The sequence below is a fragment of the Triticum aestivum genome, chromosome 1D (assembly GCF_018294505.1).
Source record: "Triticum aestivum cultivar Chinese Spring chromosome 1D, IWGSC CS RefSeq v2.1, whole genome shotgun sequence".
Lineage (NCBI taxonomy): Eukaryota > Viridiplantae > Streptophyta > Magnoliopsida > Poales > Poaceae > Triticum > Triticum aestivum.
Window position 1 is genome coordinate 102,712,202 of NC_057796.1, and position 18,682 is coordinate 102,730,883.

General features: G+C 58.7%; 1 protein-coding gene across 1 annotated transcript; it reads right to left on the reverse strand.

Moving 5' to 3' along the window:
* Positions 1-401: 401 nt before the first annotated feature.
* LOC123166232 (uncharacterized) lies at positions 402-1,301 on the reverse strand. The gene has a single exon (XM_044584006.1). The coding sequence runs from the start codon at positions 1,260-1,262 to the stop codon at positions 507-509; it is 756 nt and encodes a 251-aa protein (XP_044439941.1). The 5' UTR covers positions 1,263-1,301; the 3' UTR covers positions 402-506.
* Between the last annotated feature and the right edge of the window lie 17,381 nt (positions 1,302-18,682).

Genomic DNA, 18,682 nt, shown 5'->3' on the forward strand with positions numbered 1-18,682 from the left:
CGAATGAATGCGGAAGAAAATTTATGGTTGCCGTTGGAGATGCTCTTAGATTGTAGCAGGTTGGAGAGCGCTCGGGCAAAAAAGAAACTACTTACTATGGAATTGGTAACTAAACGTGCATTTTTTAAAAAATATGACTAAACTGACACTTCGATAAGATTTAGGACCTCCAGTATTTAACTCTTTTCCTTTAATATATGTGATGGCACTTCGAAAAGCCCGACTTGGTAGAAATACTTCGAAATATCGGGGGCTCTTTCCAGCGAACAGAATCGTTCGCTAGATCGAACCCTCCAGGGAGAATGCATCGTTCGCTTGAATCCCGCTGGAGCTGACCTACACCAGTTATTGGCGTCCGTTGCAAAATTGTAACAGAACAATAATTTCCCATTCTCCCATAATTTCAGGTTTCTGATATAAAATTACTTATGCAGGACGAATCTATACAGCCTACTAGTCACTCTACAATCTGCGGAGTACATGATTTTCCGCTCTGTCTCTAGAGTCTAGACCTCGACCTGCTGCTGCAGCTGCAGGGTCTCGAGATGCATCTTCCTCCTCATGCTGGCGATGAACTCTTCGAATTTCTTGTTCATCTCCTTCACGTCGTCAGCGCACCCGGCCTCTGTTTCCTGCCGCACCGTGTGCTCCTCTCCTCTGCTTCTCTCGTCATGCAAACTAGAGATCCTATCCGCCACCACGGCAATCTCATAGCCAGCACCATGGTGAAAGTGGTTGAAGCTGTAGGCCGATCTCTGTTTCTCCGCGGAATCGATCTCTTGGAGCGCGGCATATTCCCTCTGCGTCGCTCTCGTCAGCGGCTTCCCGCGCCGCACTCGCGCCGTGGCCGTCTCAGCGCCTCGATGTTCACGCTCGAGCCGACCTTCGTCGGCGCCGGTCGCGCCAGCCGCCGTACTGGTCGCCCGAGTCTTGGGCTGAGGCCGTGCCTCGGAGCTGGAGCAGGCAGCTCCACCGGCCGCTGTATCAGGGGCGGTGGTGCTGCTGCGTGGCCGAGCTGGAGCGGCCAGTAGCCCGGCGTCCTTGAGGATGACCAGGAGGATGGCGTTGCAGAGGAGGATCATGTTTCTCCGGGTGACGAGCTCGACGAGGCGGCGGCCGTCGAACCGGAAGGCGTCGACGGTGGAGAGGAGCCAGGCGGTGGCGCGCGGACGGTGGAGGAGGAGCGTGTGCGCGAGCAGGGTGACTGCGACGAGCGAGAGCAGCGCGGGGGCCGCGATCTTGGCCTCCATTCTCCCAGCCATGGACGCGGTCGTGTTTGGGCTGGTGTGGATCCATTGATCTCCACTCCACTTATATATAGCATGCACAGGTGGCACGCCCGGACGGCTCGGGGAGGAAGACTGAACTTGCATGACCCGATCCCGGGAATTCCTGGCCCTTGGATTGCCCGTCGAACCAGACCAGTTCGTCAGGAAGACTTGGGAGTTGACGCTGTCCGCGTCTCGGTGGGGACCCGTGCGACTCCGAGTCGGTCTATTCTTCCGGTTGGGATGGGGCCAGCGGGAACTTTCAGCCTTTCACACCTGACCTGACATGAGAGAGAGTGAAAGCGATGGAGACCGGATCAAGTCGACGGCTCGGCGCAGGGTTCACGCCATGCAGCGAGGGCAGGCGTCGACACGTAGATACCCGCGCGTGGTAGGGTTTATGGAAGACGCGGGGTCAATCAACGGCCACATGCGACTGATTTGGTGGTCTGATCATATGCTCACCAGTAACCAGCACCGCGTGACAGCGGACAGTTTGTCGGTCTACTCCGTGTACTCCTCCGACCTCCTTTGTCGTCCACCCGGCTGCTGCCTCCATTGACTGGTAACTCGGCAGAGACTGAACTGGCTTGGCTGACCGCGGTGTGGACATTTTTTTTCCCGGGGAAATAGCATTGTATTACTCAATCACAACATCTTTACAATCATTCGATGCTATCTCCACTACTTCGACTGGACCAGCTCCTAACCAAGTCCTGGTCCTACCTTAGGTTCTAGCAAAACTAGCTAAGCTATCACTAGCTTTATTTTAAGTTCTAGCGATATGAGAAATACAAGTTTTCCGAAAACCCATTAAGTACTTAGGGGCCGTTCGGAATCACTCTGCTCTGTAACTCCGCCGCGGAGCGGAGCGGCAACCAGTTCAATTTTAGCGAGCGGCGAAAGGGGTGCTCCGCCCGCTCTGCTCCCTGGCGGAGGAGCAGAGGATTCCCGAACACAGCCTTAATCTCTCTAAAAAGTGAAGAGTAAACAGAACGATCAGTGTCCGAGCTTGATATGAGAGAGACCGCTTCGAGAGAATCCAACTCCAAAGCAATTGGCAGTTCACTTCGCTGCAGCAAGGGAAAGACCCTCCATACACGCACAAAGCTCCGCCTCAAGGGGGTCTCTGCACGAATACAAAGCCCTGCATGCCGAAAAGTTAGTAGCCCCCAGATGATCACGCAAGATCATACCAGCACCAGCTTCATCTGAAGCAACAAATGAGCCATCAGTATTCAATTTGCACCACCCCGGTTCCGGCGTAGACCATCTCCGTTCCTCTTGATCAATGTTGCTTCTACCCTGTCGGGTGGTAGGTGCGACATATGCCAACGGGTGGCTTATCATTGTGGGAGCCAGTAAAACATCGCCGGTGCCTGGAAACGGGATGAGGCGAAGACATGCACGCCGGCGGATCTTACCCAGGTTCGGGGCTCTCCATGGAGATAACACCCATAGTCCTGCTCTGCGGGGTCTCCGCATGATCACTAGATCAATACAAGTAGCTACAAGTGCTCCTTGAGCTGTTTGGCTAGAGGAAGAAGAAGGGCAAGGCTAGCTCTCCTTTTCTCTCTATGTGGTGTGTGGAATTCTATGAGATCAACCCTTTGCATGGGTGTCCTGGGGGATTTATATAGGCCTACCCCCAGGGGTACAATGGTAATCCGGCTGGGCGCGGGTCCCAGCCGTCGGTGTCTATGCTTGCCGGCTTCTCCGCCGGTCATTGGGGCCCGCCGACTGGTGGGTCCCGCCGGCTGTCGGCCTCTTGGCCGGCAGGCCGGCCCCACTGCTTGGGGGCTTTGTCGGCGGCTGGTTACTGTTGCCTCGTCTCTGATGACGAGGGCTTTGTCGAGGTAAGCGTGGCTACAGTGTCACCGCCTTGCGAGCTCTCACTGTAGCCTTACCTCGTCTTGTCTCCTTAATGGGGCGCATGCTTCGAGGGAGGGAGGTAGCCGGCTATTGGGAGCCGGCCACATCCCTGGCCGACTAGAGGAGGCCAGGCCATCTTCAGATGTCTCTCTGGCAAAGGGGCCCGCCGCCCACGGGCCGTACTGGCACCTGTCGTGGGTGACATCGAGGCCACCATGGCTACAGTGCCGCGCCGGACGGGGGATGGCTGGCCCGTACGGCGCCCTGTGGCCATGCCTGTTCCGGGATTCGGGGGTAGTGGGCTGTACTGCAGCCACGCCCCATCCTATCGCCGTTACGTGGGTACAGTCTTAGTAGGTGCAGTCTTGGCCGGCTTTCTTCATGGCCGGCTTCTGGGAGTCGGTCCTCTTGGGGCCGGCTCCCTGGAGTCGGCTATCTCGTATCTTTCTTGGGGGAGGTTACTGAGGCTGGGTCGCCTTCTGGGAGTCGGCCCTGGGGATAGCCGGCCGGGGGAAGGCGGCCCTATGCTTTGTATGCTTGAAGGCCTGAACGGCCTGATAATTTTTTCAAAGAGCCAGGGGAGTCGGTTAGGCTACCCGTGGCCATTTACTCCGACAGTAGTCCCCGAAGCTAGTTGGGCTTCGAGGCTGAGAGGAGGTCGAGAAGCTCGGCTAGCTTCTTATCTTGACGAGCCAGCAGCTGGGAGCCGGCTTCGGTTGGGCGCGCCGTCTTGGCGAAAATTTTAAAGTCGGAAGGCGGGAGTCTGTTGGCGCGTGCGCCGGGCTGCGGGCCAGCCGCTCGCCGCCTGCGAACCACGTGGCGTCCCTTGGCTGATAAGAGCCTGCCAACCCACGCGCGCGACAAGACGTTGCCGCAGGCCGAGTGCCCACCACTCCTACGCCTAGGCCCAGGCGCGGATTCTTTGCGGCCCAAAGCCCTCCGCACGTCTTCCGGCGGCGGTTTCCGCACGCCGTTAGGGCGCAATAATCGCGGGACGTGGGGGAGTGGGCGCAGTTAATCCCACGTTCCTCCCCACGCCTCGCCTCCTCGGCTTCGCCGCACGAGGCTATAAGTAGGGGGAGGAGGGGGAAGCGGCAGATGCTCGCACGCTCCTCTCCTCTCCGCCATCTTCTTCCTCCTGCTTTCCCTTGCAGCAGCGCCTCGCCGCCGCGCCGTCCCACCATTCTTCACTCCGCCCCGCAGCTCTGCCGCCGCAGGGCCGTGCTTTCTCCGCCGCCGCACTCTTCCTCGCTAACTTCTACCACCATGCAGTACGGCAGGGACTGGGACGGCTCCAACGTCCACATGGACCACATCGAGTTCCTCCGCAAGACGCGGCGGTTGCCCGACGCGGACCAGGTGCGGGTCCGTCTCGCGCCTGCGAAGGAGATCACGCCGGAGCCGGAGGAAGGCGAGCGGGTAGTCTTCCGCTAGCATTTCCTGCGCGGCATCGGCTTGCCGGCGAGCGCTTTCTTCCGCTCCTTCCTCGACTTCTATCAACTCCAGCCGCACCACCTCACCCCGAACACGGTGGTGCTGCTGTCCGCCTTCGTCACCTTGTGCGAAGGCTTCCTTGGTGTTCTCCCCACCCTCGAGCTCAGGGGGGAGTTCTTCCAATCTAAGCCGGGCACCCGCATGCAGGGCGTGCCGGCCCAGAGCGGCGCCTTCATCGCGATGCAGAGGCCGGCGGCCGACAACCCCTTCCCCGTCATCACGTTAATCCAGTGGGTGAAGCGCTGGCAGAAGTCATATTTCTACGTGAAGAACATCGCCCCACAAAGCGACTACATCAACTTGCCGGCTTACGTAGCTGGCCCGCCGGCTGGGAGGCGGCCCCACTGGTCCTATCGGGCCGCGATGCTGACGCCGGCTTGAGCCGCGGCCGTCGCCCGACTGCGGGTGATGATTCAGTCGGAGGGCCTGACTGGGTCCGACTTGCTGGCCGCCTTCGTCGCGCGCCGGGTGCTTCCGCTTCAGAGCCGCCCTCACCTGATCTGTCAGATGAGCGGCCAGCTCGATCTGAGTCAGATGTGCACCAAGGACATGCCGCACGACGAGGTGGCCCACATGGTGAATTACCTTGCGAACTGCAAGCTCTCCGCAGAGTGGCGGTTTGGCAAGGAGCCATATTCCCGTGCACATCCTCCGCCCACGGTATGTTTTCTTTTTCCTTTTCTTTTCTTAGTTTTGTTGCCGAATTCCTTCTGGCTGTCTCTGACCAGTCGGCACGCCTTGGCAGAGCCTTCTCCTTCGACCTGCAGCCGGGTCGGAGGCGGGGCACCGATTCCTCCCCGACCGGGCGGAGCATGACCTGGAGGACCACGACTTGGGGGCGGCCGCCATGGAGGACAACACCGAGGTGGGTGGCGGCGAAGCAAGCAGCTCCGAGCTTGAAGCCAGTTTCGACGACGAGGCGGAAGTCGTCCCATGCCGCCAGCCGGCGTCTGGCCACGGCTCGGGTTCCTCCGCCGTGCCGCCTGCTCGGGGCGGCGGGCAGAAGCGCCGTGCCGCGTCGGGCTTGTTCGGGAGCCGGCCGAAGAAGCCCAAGGGTGGGGCGGCGGCGACCAGGCGGGATGAGGTGGCCGCGAAGGCGGCCCGCTTCCGCAAGGTGGTGAAGCAGCCGCAGATGGTGTCGGCGTAAGTGTATATTCCTTTGTACATTCTTTCTTCTTTTCTTGGTGATTTCTGAATTCTTGCCCTTTTCTAAAAAAATCAGGGCTCCGCTTTTGCTCGAGCGGGTTGCTGCCGCCTCCGTCGTTGGATCGCCGGGAGGATCCGGGAGCACCCGCCGCGTGGACCCCCGCGCCGAGCTTCAGGCAGCGACGGAGCAAAACGTGCGGGAGGCGCGGGAGGCGGAGGAGTTGAGGGCGGCTGCCGCCAAGGCGGCACAGGAGGAGGAGGCGGCGAAGGCGTGCGCCAACGCAGCGGCTAAGGCCCAAGCGGAGGCTACGGCCGCGGCAACAACGGAGGGGGCCTTGCTCGTCACCCCTCTGCGCGTCGCGGCGCCTGAGGCCCCAGAGCCCCCGCCAGAGGAAGCCGGCGGCCACCAGCCGGGATTGGAGAGGGAGGACGACGTCGTCGTCCCGGAGAGGGAGGCGGCACCGGCCCCGCCGACTGGGGCGGCTCAAGGCGGCCGGCCTAACGTGCCGCCTGCGCAATCGGCTGGGGGCGAGCCGGCTGCGAGGATGGACCTGGTGGTCCGGTCGCCATCGCGCCAGCGCACGGGGAAGGCCGCATCGGACCCGCAGAAAGCCGCGGGCCTCAGTTCGTCGGCCCAAGACGTGGAGGCGGCCAGCGCCAGCTCGGGGTGGACGCCGGATGGAGGGACGGCCGTGGTGAACGTGGCAGCGCAGGATGTCCGGAACCGGCTTCAGTCCCAGGCTGCGGCGCTGAGGAAATACAATGACGAGTTCCTTGCGACGCGGGCGGCCATTCGGGTTAGTCTTCCTATTTTTGCTTTTTTGATCTTGGTTTCTTCCGTGGGGGCGCGTCAGCGCACCCACTGGGTGTAGTCCCCGAGTTCCGAGTCGGCTGCTGAGCAGGCGGCTTGGAACTTCTTAGCGGGCTTTGTTTTGCTATCTTGTTCTCATTCGCTCCTCTGCCTGTCTCGCAGGACTACCACAACCTCCGCGCGGCTGCCTTCAACTCCCAGGCTCGGGAGCTGACCCAGAAGAATGCTGACCTATCTGAGAGCCGGGTAAGTGCTTCGTCTTTTATCTCACGTGGGGGCGCGTCAGCGCACCCACTGGGTGTAGTCCCTGAGATTCGGGCCGACTGCTGAGCAGTCGGGTCGGATCTTCCTTGACGACTTCTTCCTTATTGCTTCTTTCTTTTCTGCCATCCCTGCAGCGGCCAACGCCAGTCTGAGGGAGCAGCTGGGCGGGGCTCAGGCCGCCCTCCGTGCTAAGGAGGCCGAGTTTGACGCCTTGGCACAGGAGCGTGACCGCCTGGCCAAGAGGTTGGCCGACCAGGAGAAGAGCCACAAGGCGGCCCTGAAGGCGGTGCAGGACAGCGAGGCCGCCCTCCAAGCCGAGTATGAGACAGAGGCGGCCAGCTGGGCCGAAGCGAAGCAGACGCTGATCAACGGCTATGGCCAGATCGAAGACTTGGTTGACGGTAGGCCGCCTTCTTCTTCGTCCTTGCTTGCCGCTTGCCGTTTGGCTCATTTTCTGACTTGCTGTTTTTCTCTTCTTTCTCTTTCTTTCTTGCGCAGAGTACTTCCCTGGCTACTCTACCGCCGCCAACCAGGTCATCGAGGCCCACCGCAAGGTACGAAGGCAGGCTGGCGCCGAGATCGGACCGAACGCTCGCCGGTCGCTGGAGGAGCAGCTCTTGGCGATTCAGGTCCGCCTCCGGCCGGCTCACCGCATGCTCCGTCGGCTTCAGCGTGTTGGGGCGCAGGTGTTGGCCGCTCTCTGGCCTGGTGAGGTGATTCCCCGCACCCCCAGTCGGACTGCCGACTGGCTGGAGGTGGCGGTCGATCGCTTCGAGGCCTGGAAGGCTTCTGTGGCTCGGTCCGGCGCCAGGCGGGCACTGGAGTTCGCCAAGGCCTGGTATCCCGAGCTGAGTCTGGACCAGCTGGCCACCTGGCGGCAGGAGGCCGACACGGAGCTGGAGCCGGCGTGGCCGGCTATCATCCAGCGGGCTTTGGCGATTGCCGACTACACCGACACCAGCGCCTTCGCTCCTGAGGTGGACGACAACGGCGTTGCCCAGCCGGAGGAGTGATTCGGGCTGAACCTGGCAGACGGCGAGGACTCGGCGGAGGAGATCGACTCCAGCGACGAGGGCGAGGAGGAGGAGGAGAGTGAAGACGCCACGCCAGATGGTGGAGCGGCCGGTCAGCCTCAGCTTGACCGTGCCTCCAGCAACAAGGCACGCGCGGGTGCACCGCCTGCAGCCGGCGATGATCAAGCCGAGACCCACCAGCCGGCCACTCCTCCAGCCGGTGGCGCCGTCTCCACCGACCAGCCCGGCTTCCCTGCTGCGCCCTTAGTCTAGTCTGCTGCCTCTACTTTCCTGTTTCACCATTCTTGGAACAGTATTTTGTTAAGTTTGCACAATTCCACCCACTGGGGGTGTATTCGAACTATATTGACCGCCGGCCTGTTGGGGGCCTTATGTGTAAATATAATTATGCATGCGTTTGGCTTTCCCTTGTTCTTTGCTTTTCATCCTTCGGCTGTTTCCTTTGCCGCCCTCCCTTGGTTGCCGCCTTCCCAGCCGAACAGCTACTCTGCAATCTATGGCTGGGAAAGTGCTTGGGAGGGCAAGTACTCTAGCTTTGTTGGATTATAGCGAAGTGATTGGGAGGCCGGCCGGCCGGCTGTTTTGACAGCCGGTAGGCGTGGTTGGAGGCCGTCTTTGCGTTATATAAGTTCGTTGGTCCTTAGCCGTTTTTCGTGTGGGCATCCTTTCTGCCTTTGGCTCTTGCCAGTCGGATAGTCGGTTCTTCGAGCTGCGACTTTCGACAAGAGATTGCTCGGGTGCCGACACACTACTTATCTGACTTCAGGTAGAACTTGTAATATAACTTAAGGCGGCCAGTCCCCGGTCCGACTAGTCGAACCCGGTGCCGGACAAAAAACCAAATGTAATAATACATTCATGAGTATGACACTCTTCATTCATAGATAAAGGAGGCCAGTTCCCGAGTGTGCCACGGGGGGCCCGTTTGTCTCATATTTAAAAAAGAACGGTAGCATGATACATACTGCTTTCAACTGTAAAATCTTCTCGGGAGGTTTGCGTTCCATGGTCGCTCCGACTCCTTGCCGGAATCATCCCTCTTGCGTGCTCTTGGTTTTTGTGCGTCGATCAAGTAGTAGGAGTCGTTGCCTAGTGCCTTGCTGATGACGAAAGGGCCTTCCCAAGGGGCCGAGAGCTTGTGCTGGCCGGCTGTTCGCTGGATCAGCCAAAGCACAAGGTCGCCCTCTTGGAAGGATCTCGGCTTGACCTTCCGGTTGTGGTAACGGCGCAAACCCTACTGGTAGATGGCGGACCGACTGAGTACTAACAGCCGACCTTCTTCCAGCAGGTCGACGCCGTCTTCTCGCACTTCCTTGGCCTCCGCTTCCGTGTACATGGTGACCCGAGGCGAGTCGAACTCGATGTCAGTTGGGATGACGGCCTCGGCACCATATACAAGGAAGAACGGAGTGAAGCCGGTTGACTTGTTTGGGGTAGTACGCAGACTCCAGAGGACAGCCGGCAGCTCGTCGAGCCAGCAGCCGGCCGAGCGCTCCAGTGGTACGACCAGGCGGGGCTTGATGCCGGAGAGGATGAGGCCGTTTGCTCGTTCGACCTGGCCATTTGACTGCGGGTGGGCAACGGACGCTAAGTCCAGTCGGATGCCTTGTGTCGCGCAGAAACGTGCCAGTGCTCCTTTGGCAAAGTTTGTGCCATTGTCGGTGATGATGCTGTGCGGCACGCCATACCGAGTAGTGATGTCGGCAATAAATGTCACGGCCGTCAGCCCGTTCAGCTTCTTGATCGGCTTCGCTTCGATCCACTTGGTAAATTTGTCCACGGCGACAAGCAAATGTGTCAAGCCGCCGCGGGCTGTCTTGAATGGGCCCACCATGTCCAGCCCCCAGACGGCAAAGGGCCAGGTGAGGGGGATGGTCTTGAGTGCGGAAGCCGGCAGGTGTTGTTTGGAACTGAAGACTTGGCATCCTTTGCAGCATTTGACTATTTCTTTGGCATCTCCAAGGCAGTCGGCGAGAAGAAACCGTGGCGGAAGGCTTTGGTCATAAGTGATCTTGAGGCTGCGTGGTGGCCGCATTCGCCTTGGTGGATATCCTTGAGGATTGCTACACCCTTTTCTGGCTCGACGCAGCGCTGGAAGACCCCAGTGACGCTACGCTTGACAAGTTCTCTGTTTATTATTGCATATGCTCCGGCTCGGCGTTGCACTAGTCTTGCCGAGATCTCATCAGTCGGCAGCTCTCTGTTGACTAGGAAGTTGAGGATGGGCTGGGCCCATGATGGAGCTGTGACTTCTTCTACTGTTAGTACGGCCACTGTGACTCGGATGGGTGGGTTGGGTGTTGGAGAGTTGGAGTCGGCCACCGCTTCTTGTGTCGCTGCAGTCCCCGGGCCGACTGCTGCAGTCCCCAGGCCGGGTTCTGAAGTCCCCGAGCCGGGTGCGACTGCGGCCGTCCCCGGGCCGCTTGTCGAAGTCCCCGAGCCGCCTGCTGGGTTCCTCCAGTCGGATCCGGTTGCATCGGGGGCGGGTGGTACGAAGATAGAGTCCGACTCTGGAGACGGCTTGATAGATGGTTTGAGGAGGCACTGGAGAGAGACACTGGTTGGTATAGCCTGTCGGTGGAGCCGATCCGTGCCAGGGCGTCTGCCTGGTCGTTGTCGGCCCGTGGCATGTGAAGGAACTCGCACCCTTCGAAGTACCCACTGATCTGCTGGACGAGGAATCGATAGCTCGCCATGTTTGCATCCTTGGCGTCCCAGTCACCAGATAACTGCTGGACCACCAAGTCCGAGTTGCCATAACACAGGATCCGGCGTATGCCGAGCTCTTTGGCTAGCCGGAGCCCGTGTATGAGCGCCTCGTATTCAGCCATGTTGTTGGAAGCGGCAAAGTGGATTTGCAGCGTGTATCTGAGCTTGTCTCCTTTGGGAGAGGCGAGGACGATGCCGGCTCCCAAGCCGGTGCGCATCTTGGACCCATCGAAGTGCATCCGCCAATGAGTAGAGTCGGGAGCCGGCGGTAGGTACTGGGTCTTGGCCCAGTCGACGAGGAAGTCGGCCAATGCTTGGGACTTGATGGCGGTGCGGGGCTGGTAGAAGATTGTGTAAGGTGCAAGCGCAATGGCCCATTTAGCCACCCGGCCAGATGCATCCCGGCTGCCTATGATCTCGGCAAGCGGGGCGGTGCATACGACCGTGATGGGATGCTCTTGAAAGTAGGGCTTCAGCTTCTTGGTAGCAAAGTACACTCCATAGCACATCTTCTGGTAGTGTGGGTAGTTTTGCTTTGAGCTGGACAGTACCTCGCTTAGATAATATACCGGCCTCTGGACTAGCTGGGCTCGGCCTTCTTCTGGGCGCTGGACCACGATGACTGTACTGACCACTCGGCTAGTTGCGGCAATGTAGAGGAGCATGGGCTCCTTCTCAGTCGGCGCCGCCAGGACAGGTGGAGTGGTCAGCATCTTCTTCAACTCATGGAAGGCTTGGTCTGCATGGTCATTCCACTCGAAATGAGTGGATTTCTTCATGAGTCGGTACAGGGGGAGAGCCTTCTTTCCTAGCCGGCTGATAAAGCGGTTTAGGGAGGCCAGGCACCTAGTGAACATCTGCACGTCTCGCAACTTGGTGGGAATCTCCATTCTCTCAATGGCCTTGATCTTCACATGGTTGCACTCAATGCCGCGTTCGGAGACCAGAAAGCCTAGAAGCTGGCCGGCTGGTACTCCGAACACGCATTTCTCGGGGTTGAGCTTGATCTGGAATTGGCGCAAGTTGGCAAATGTTTCTTTGAGGTCTTCCAGCAGGGTGCCACGCTTCTCTGTCTTCACCACAATATCGTCTACGTAGACGTGGGCATTTCTGCCGAGTTGCTTGAGTAGGCATTTCTGCATGCAACGCTGAAAAGTGGCACCGGCATTCCTCAAGCCGAATGTCATAGTCAGGTAACAGAAAGCTCCGAATGGTGTGATGAAGGCGGTCTTCAGGCGGTCTGCTGGGTCCAACTTAATCTGGTGGTATCCTGAGTAGGCATCCAAGAAACTCAACAGCTCGCATCCGGCTGTGGAGTCTACCACTTGATCAATCCGTGGCAGAGCAAACGGATCTTTGGGGCAGGCCTTGTTGAGGCTAGTGTAGTCTATACACATACGCCATTTGTTGTTTTTCTTCAATCACCAAGACTGGGTTGGCAAGCCACTCTGGAAAAAACACTTCCATAATAAAGCCGGCGGCAAGGAGCCGGGCTATCTCTTCTCCTACGATTCTTCTCTTCTCTTCTGACAGTCGGCGGAGAGGCTGCTTGACCGGCTTCGCGTCGGCTCGGACGTGTAACTTGTGCTCGGCGAAATCCTTCGGAACACCCGGCATGTCCTTTGGGGACTATGCAAAGATATCTCGATTCTCACGGAGGAAGTCGACGAGCTTGCCTTCCTATTTACTGTCCAGGTTTGCACCAATGACTGCAAACCTCTCCGGGTTCTCCGGGTCCAGAGGTATCTTCTTCGTCTCCTTGGCCGACTGGAAGGAGCCCTGCGCATCATATTCCTTAGGGTTGGGGGACAAGGCCGGCTGCTTGCCGGCCATGGCCACAACTCGCTCCAGCATCTTCTTCTCTTCTGCCACTACGAGGGACTCGGCCAGCCGGCTGCTGGCTGCAGCGCACTCGATGGACTTCTTGTAGTCGCCGGCTACAGTGATGATCCCCTTCGAGCTCGGCATCTTCATCTTCAGGTAGGCGTAGTGGGGCACAGCCATGAACTTGGCCAGAGCAGGTCGGCCAAGCAAGGCGTGGTAAGGGCTTTCCAGATCCACTACCTCGAACCAGATTGCTTCTCGGTGAAAGTGATCCTTGTCTCCGAAGAGGACATCCATCTTGATCTTGCCGATCGGGGAACAGGACAGGCCGGGTACGATGCCATGGAAAACGGTCCGGCTTGGCATGAGCTGCTTCGCCTTGAGGTTCAACTTCTCCATGGTGTCGCGGTACAGTATGTTGATACTGCTTCCGCCATCAATCAGAACGCGGGAGAATCGGGCAGCCCGCCTCTCTGTTGAGAGGGTGACATCCAACACCAATGCGTAGGAGCCAGGGGACGGCATCACCTCTGGGTGATCGGCCCGGCTCCAGTTGATAGGCCTTTCGGACCAATGCATGAACTCGGGGTTGCTGGAGGCGACTGCGTTGACCTCTTGGTGCTGTCGGCGCCGGCTGCGCTTGTCTTCAACCTGGCTTGTGAAGACGACGTAGGCAGCGTGCTCATCAGGGAACTCATCTTGAATGGCTCTGACTGCTGGTCGGGCAGCCGGCTGCTGGGGAGCTGGAGGCGGCACCAGCCCCTCGCCCTTGTAGATCCGGGTGAGCCAGTGGCACTTTCGGGTCGTGTGGTTGGACGGCTTCGCGCCGCTGTGGAACTTGCAGGGGGCATCGAGAGTCTGCTCGTAGGAGAAGGCCGGCTGCCAAGCCGGCTTGCCGCACTTCTTCTTGGGAGCGGGCCGCTCTTTGGGCTGCTCGTCTTCGACTGTGGCCACCTGCAGACTGGTGGAAGGCGTCATAGGGGCCTTGCGCTTGTGGTCGTTCTGGTAGGGGCGCCGATTGGAGTCGCCAGCTGGCGTCTTAGGAGCCGGAGCGAGCACCTTCCCAGAGGCGTCCACTCGGAGCTCGGTCTTCATCGAGGAGTCGGCTATGGCGTCCTTGTCTTCAATGACCAGCAGCTCGTCGAGGGTAGCCGGCTCATTGCAGAGGAGTCGGTGCTTGAGGAGGGTGCCCTCTCGGCACCCGGCGGTGAAGTATTCGATGGCCTGCACCTCGTGCACCCCCTCGCAGGAGTTGCGGAGCTTGGCCCACCGCGTGAGGTAGTCACGGGTCGATTCGCTGGGCCCTTGGATGCATAAGGAGAGCTGGCGGGGCTTGGGAGGCCGCTTGTACGTGCTGGTGAAGTTGCGGACGAAGACTTCCGTGAAGTCCAGCCAGCTGTTGACGCTGTAGGGCTTGAGGCTGTTGAGCCAGGTGCGTGCCGTGCCTTGCAGCATGAGAGGGACGTACTTCACGGCTACGCGCCTATTGCCGTTCGCAATGCTGACGGCGGTAGAGTAGTCGATGAGCCAACCTTCCGGCTTCACAGAGCCGTTGTACTTGGGCGTGTCTCTGGGGAGCGAGAACCCTTTGGGGAAGGGTTCGTCACGGATGCGGGGGCCAAAGCATGGCGGGCCGACATCATCTTCTTCTTCTAGCGCCAGGGATTGAGCTAGGCGGTCGATCCGGTGGCGGGCGTCGTTCTCGCTGACTCCCTCGCGGCGGCCTAGTCGGCCACCGAGAGTCGGATGGGTGACAGGCGGCGGGGTGAGACATCTCTCCCCACGGGGCGGGGGAGGAGGCAGATCGCCTTGGCGCTCCACTGCTCGAGGGCGGCCTTCCGCGTCGCGCTCGATGGTGATTCGAGTCCGGCTGCGGCTAGCAGTCGGTTCCTTGTCCTTCCTTGCGTGGGCGCCGCTCGCAGTCGGCGATCGGGATGTCGCAGCGTGCTCTCGGCGCGGGGGAGGGCTCTCAGCGCGGGCGCCGGCTTCGTGCCGATCTGCGGCCGCATCGATCAGCTGCTGGATGCGCCTTGTCATGTAGGGGAGCTCATCAGCCCCCAGCCCATTCAGCTCTTCTGCTGCCGCCTGAGCAGCTCGCAAATTTTCGAGCGGTGTGGCTTAAACGGGGCGGTCCGCCCCCAGCACGCTGGCGATGGCCGCACCGCGCTTCTTGACGAGGCCGACTCGGCTCGGCCCGCCGTGAGGCGGCGTACCAAAAGCGGCGCGGTCGACTTCGCGCTGGTGGGCCTCGGTGAGGCATCTCATGGAGGCTATCTTCTGGCCCTCCGCGATGAGGGCGAGGCGGCGTGCCTCCAGGGTCTCGGCGTCGGCATCGGCCGGGATGGGGATGGACAAGTCATGCATCGCCGCTTGTAGGGCGTCGTGGGCGTTCTCGCCCGAGTCAGCGACGTGGCTGATGACCGGCACCTCAGTGACAGCGCTGCTGCCGCTGTCAGCTCGAGGGAGAGGGTCGTCGAAGACTACCACGTCGGAGGGGTAGGCGTCGAACGATGCCGTGTCGGAGTCGACAAGCATCGGGTCGGTGGAGCCGACCGACTCCAAGTCTACAGCAAGCTCGCTGGAGGCGTGAAGCTGGTCGAGGAGGCTGACGAGGCGGCTCTCGGGGTAGTCCATGCCTGCGTCGGACGCGGGCTCGTCGGAGATGCGAGTCTCGCCAAGAAGATCGGCGAGGCAGCTTGCCGCGCAGGCGTCGTCGACGCCTTGCAGCGCGTCGGGGCAAGCGGCGTCGGGCGTAGCAGGCTGGCTGCGCTCGCGGGGGAGAAAAAGGGTTCCCGTCCAGAACAGGTCTCCGGACGACGGTGCACCCGGCCCCACGGTGGGCGCCAAATGTCGGGTGGTAGGTGCGACATATGCCAACGGGTGGCTTATCATTGTGGGAGCCAGTAAAACATCGCCGGTGCCTGGAAACGGGATGAGGCGAAGACATGCACGCCGGCGGATCTTACCCAGGTTCGGGGCTCTCCGTGGAGATAACACCCCTAGTCCTACTCTGCGGGGTCTCCGCATGATCACTAGATCAATACAAGTAGCTACAAGTGCTCCTTGAGCTGTTTGGCTAGAGGAAGAAGAAGGGCAAGGCTAGCTCTCCTTTTCTCTCTATGTGGTGTGTGGAATTCTATGAGATCAACCCTTTGCATGGGTGTCCTGGGGGGTTTATATAGGCCTACCCCCCAGGGGTACAATCTTAATCCGGCTGGGCGCGGGTCCCAGCCGTCAGTGTCTATGCTCGCCGGCTTCTCCGCCGGTCATTGGGGCCCGCCGACTGGTGGGTCCCGCCGGCTGCCGACCTCTTGGCCGGCAGGCCGGCCCCACTGCTTGGGGGCTTTGTCGGTGGCTGGTTACTGTTGCCTCGCCTCTGATGACGAGGGCTTTGTCGAGGTAAGCGTGTCTACAGTGTCACCGCCTTGCGAGCTCTCACTGTAGCATTACCTCGTCTTGTCTCCTTAATGGGGCGCATGCTTCGAGGGAGGGAGGTCGCCGGCTATTGGGAGCCGGCCACATCCCTGGCCGACTAGAGGAGGCCAGGCCGTCTTCAGATGTCTCTCTGGCAAAGGGGCCCGCCGCCCACGGGCCGTACTAGCACCTGTCGTGGGTGACATCGAGGCCAACATGGCTACAGTGCCGTGCTGGATGGGGGATGGCTGGCCCGTACGGCGCCCTGTGGCCATGCCTGTTCCGGGATTCGGGGTAGTGGGCTGTACTGCGGCCACGCCCCATCCTATCGCCGTTACGTGGGTACAGTCTTAGTAGGTGCAGTCTTGGCCGGCTTTCTTCATGGCCGGCTTCTGGGAGTCGGCTTTCTTCATGGCCGGTTTCTGGGAGTCGGTCCTCTTGGGGCCGGCTCCCTGGAGTCGGCTATCTCGTATCTTTCTTGGGGGAGGTTTCTGAGGTTGGGTCGCCTTCTGGGAGTCGGCCCTGGGGATAGCCGGCCGGGGGAGGGCGGCCCTATGCTTTGTATGCTTGAAGGCCTGAACGGCCTGATAATTTTTTCGAAGAGCCAGGGGGAGTCGGTTAGGCTACCCGTGGCCATTTACTCCGACATACCCCTTCTCACTGGGTCTCTCCACTCCATATCTTTACCTTTGGATGGGTCAGCTTGTGGATTTTGCTTAATACAGATCAAGGACTCCAAATAGCTTTGCAGAAATCTTATCGAGGCTTCCATAGGCGGGGCAGGCTTAGCATGAACTAGCTCATTCCGAACATACCAGCTCCTCCAAAAGATCATCAGTATCATGGTGCGTTCAAGATCAGTAAGAGGGCTCAGAACGTGGAGCAGCCATTCTTTCCCATTGTATTGTATTGATGTAATATCCAGGAGCCTCCACACCTTGGCCATGGCCAAGAACAGGTCACGCCCGAACTGACAACGAACAAAGGGATGGAAATTATCTTCCTCTTCTGTCCCACACACTGGGCAAATACCTGCAGTTTCTAGCCCAATTCGGTGTTTCCTCTGCCACGTGGGTAGTGCATCATTAGACAGACGCCAAGCAAAATGCTTCACAGTAGGAGGGGCGTCACACTTCCAAATGAAATCCCAGCATGTGCGGCTCCCCGAGGGCGAGGAGCTGGACGCGGCCGCAGTACTGCGGTGATCCTCGTCGAAAGCCAACTTGTACGTTGATTTAACTGTAAAAATGCCATGCCTACCGGGGCCCCATGCGATCACATCTCCCTCCTGTCTAGGTGAGGCTCGAATCTTCATTATTTCATGCACATCTGCATCCACGAAGTATTCTCGAAGGAGCTCAACATTCCATGACCCATTAGTGTTTAGAAGTCTAGAGATGAACCGAATGCGGCATCTCCCTTGTGGGGAAATCGTCTTGTAGGAGAAGGGTCTCGGGATCCAACTATCCCACCAAACCCTTATACTTGCCCCGTCCCCAACTCTCCAAAGCAGCCCCTTCTTCAGTAGCTCCAAACCATGGCATATAGCCTGCCAAGATGATGAACCATTCCAAGCAAAAACTGTATCTTCCAACTTACCATCTCGATAATATCGCGCTTTTAAAACCCTAGCACAAAGGTTGTCCGGCTTGGTTAGCAGCCTCCACGCCTGCCTAGCCAGTAGGGCTTGGTTAAACATCCGGAAATCACGAAAACCGATACCTCCCCTGTCCTTGGGCTGCAAGATGGTCCCAGCCCTTCCAATGCACCTTCCTCTTGCCCTTTGCCGACCCCCAATAAAAATTCCGCACCATGCATGTAAGATCATCACAAACCGAGAACGGTAACTTGAAGACGCCCATAATGTAAGTTGGGAGTGCTTGAGCAACCGACTTGATCAGCACTTCTCTCCCCGGCTGTGCCAAGAGGCCATCACCCCACTGTATCAACCGTTTTGTGAGTCGGGTCTGCAAATTCTGAAATCGCCCTTTAGACATCCGACCCTCCGGTGTCGGCAGTCCCAAGTACTTTTCCTCGAAGTGAAGGTTTGTAATCTGTAGTACTGACCTTACTTCCTCCTGAACCGCGATGGGACAAGCCTCGCCAAAAAGGATGGAGCACTTGTTGGGATTCAGGCTCTGGCCCATCGCTCTACCATACATATCCAGCACTACTTTAACCTCCTCTGCTTGCTCTCTCGAAGCCTCAAAAAACAACAACGTATCATCAGCAAACAATAAGTGTGAGACACCCGGTCCTCTTCTAGAAACCTTCACTAGCGTGATAACACCCGTAACCACTTTGCTTTTTAGTAAAGCTGACAGACCATCTGCCACAAGCAGAAATAGTAACGGAGAAAGGGGGTCTCCTTGCCGAAGCCCACGCATCGGCACAAAAGAATCCAAGAGGGTTCCATTAAGTTTGACAGAGTATCTCACCGACGTGACACACGACATTATCCAGTCAACCCATCACTGAGAGAAACCCAACTTTTGCATCATTTGCCTCAAGAAGACCCAATCCACTCTATCATATGCTTTTGATAGATCCAATTTGTAAGCACAGAAACTTTTTGTAGGATCCTTTTCCTGCTTGATGTGGTGGATACACTCAAAAGCAACTAGTGCATTGTCCGTGATCATCCTCCCTGGAATAAAGCACTTTGTTCAGGAGATATGAGATCATCCAGCAGAGGCCTCATCCTATTCACTAGGCACTTGGAGATGACCTTATAGATAACATTACACAGGCTAATAGGTCTGTAATCCGTAATTTTTACCTGGTTGGGAACCTTGGGAATAAGTACAATAGAGGTAGAATTTACCCCCTCCGGCATGATACCCGTA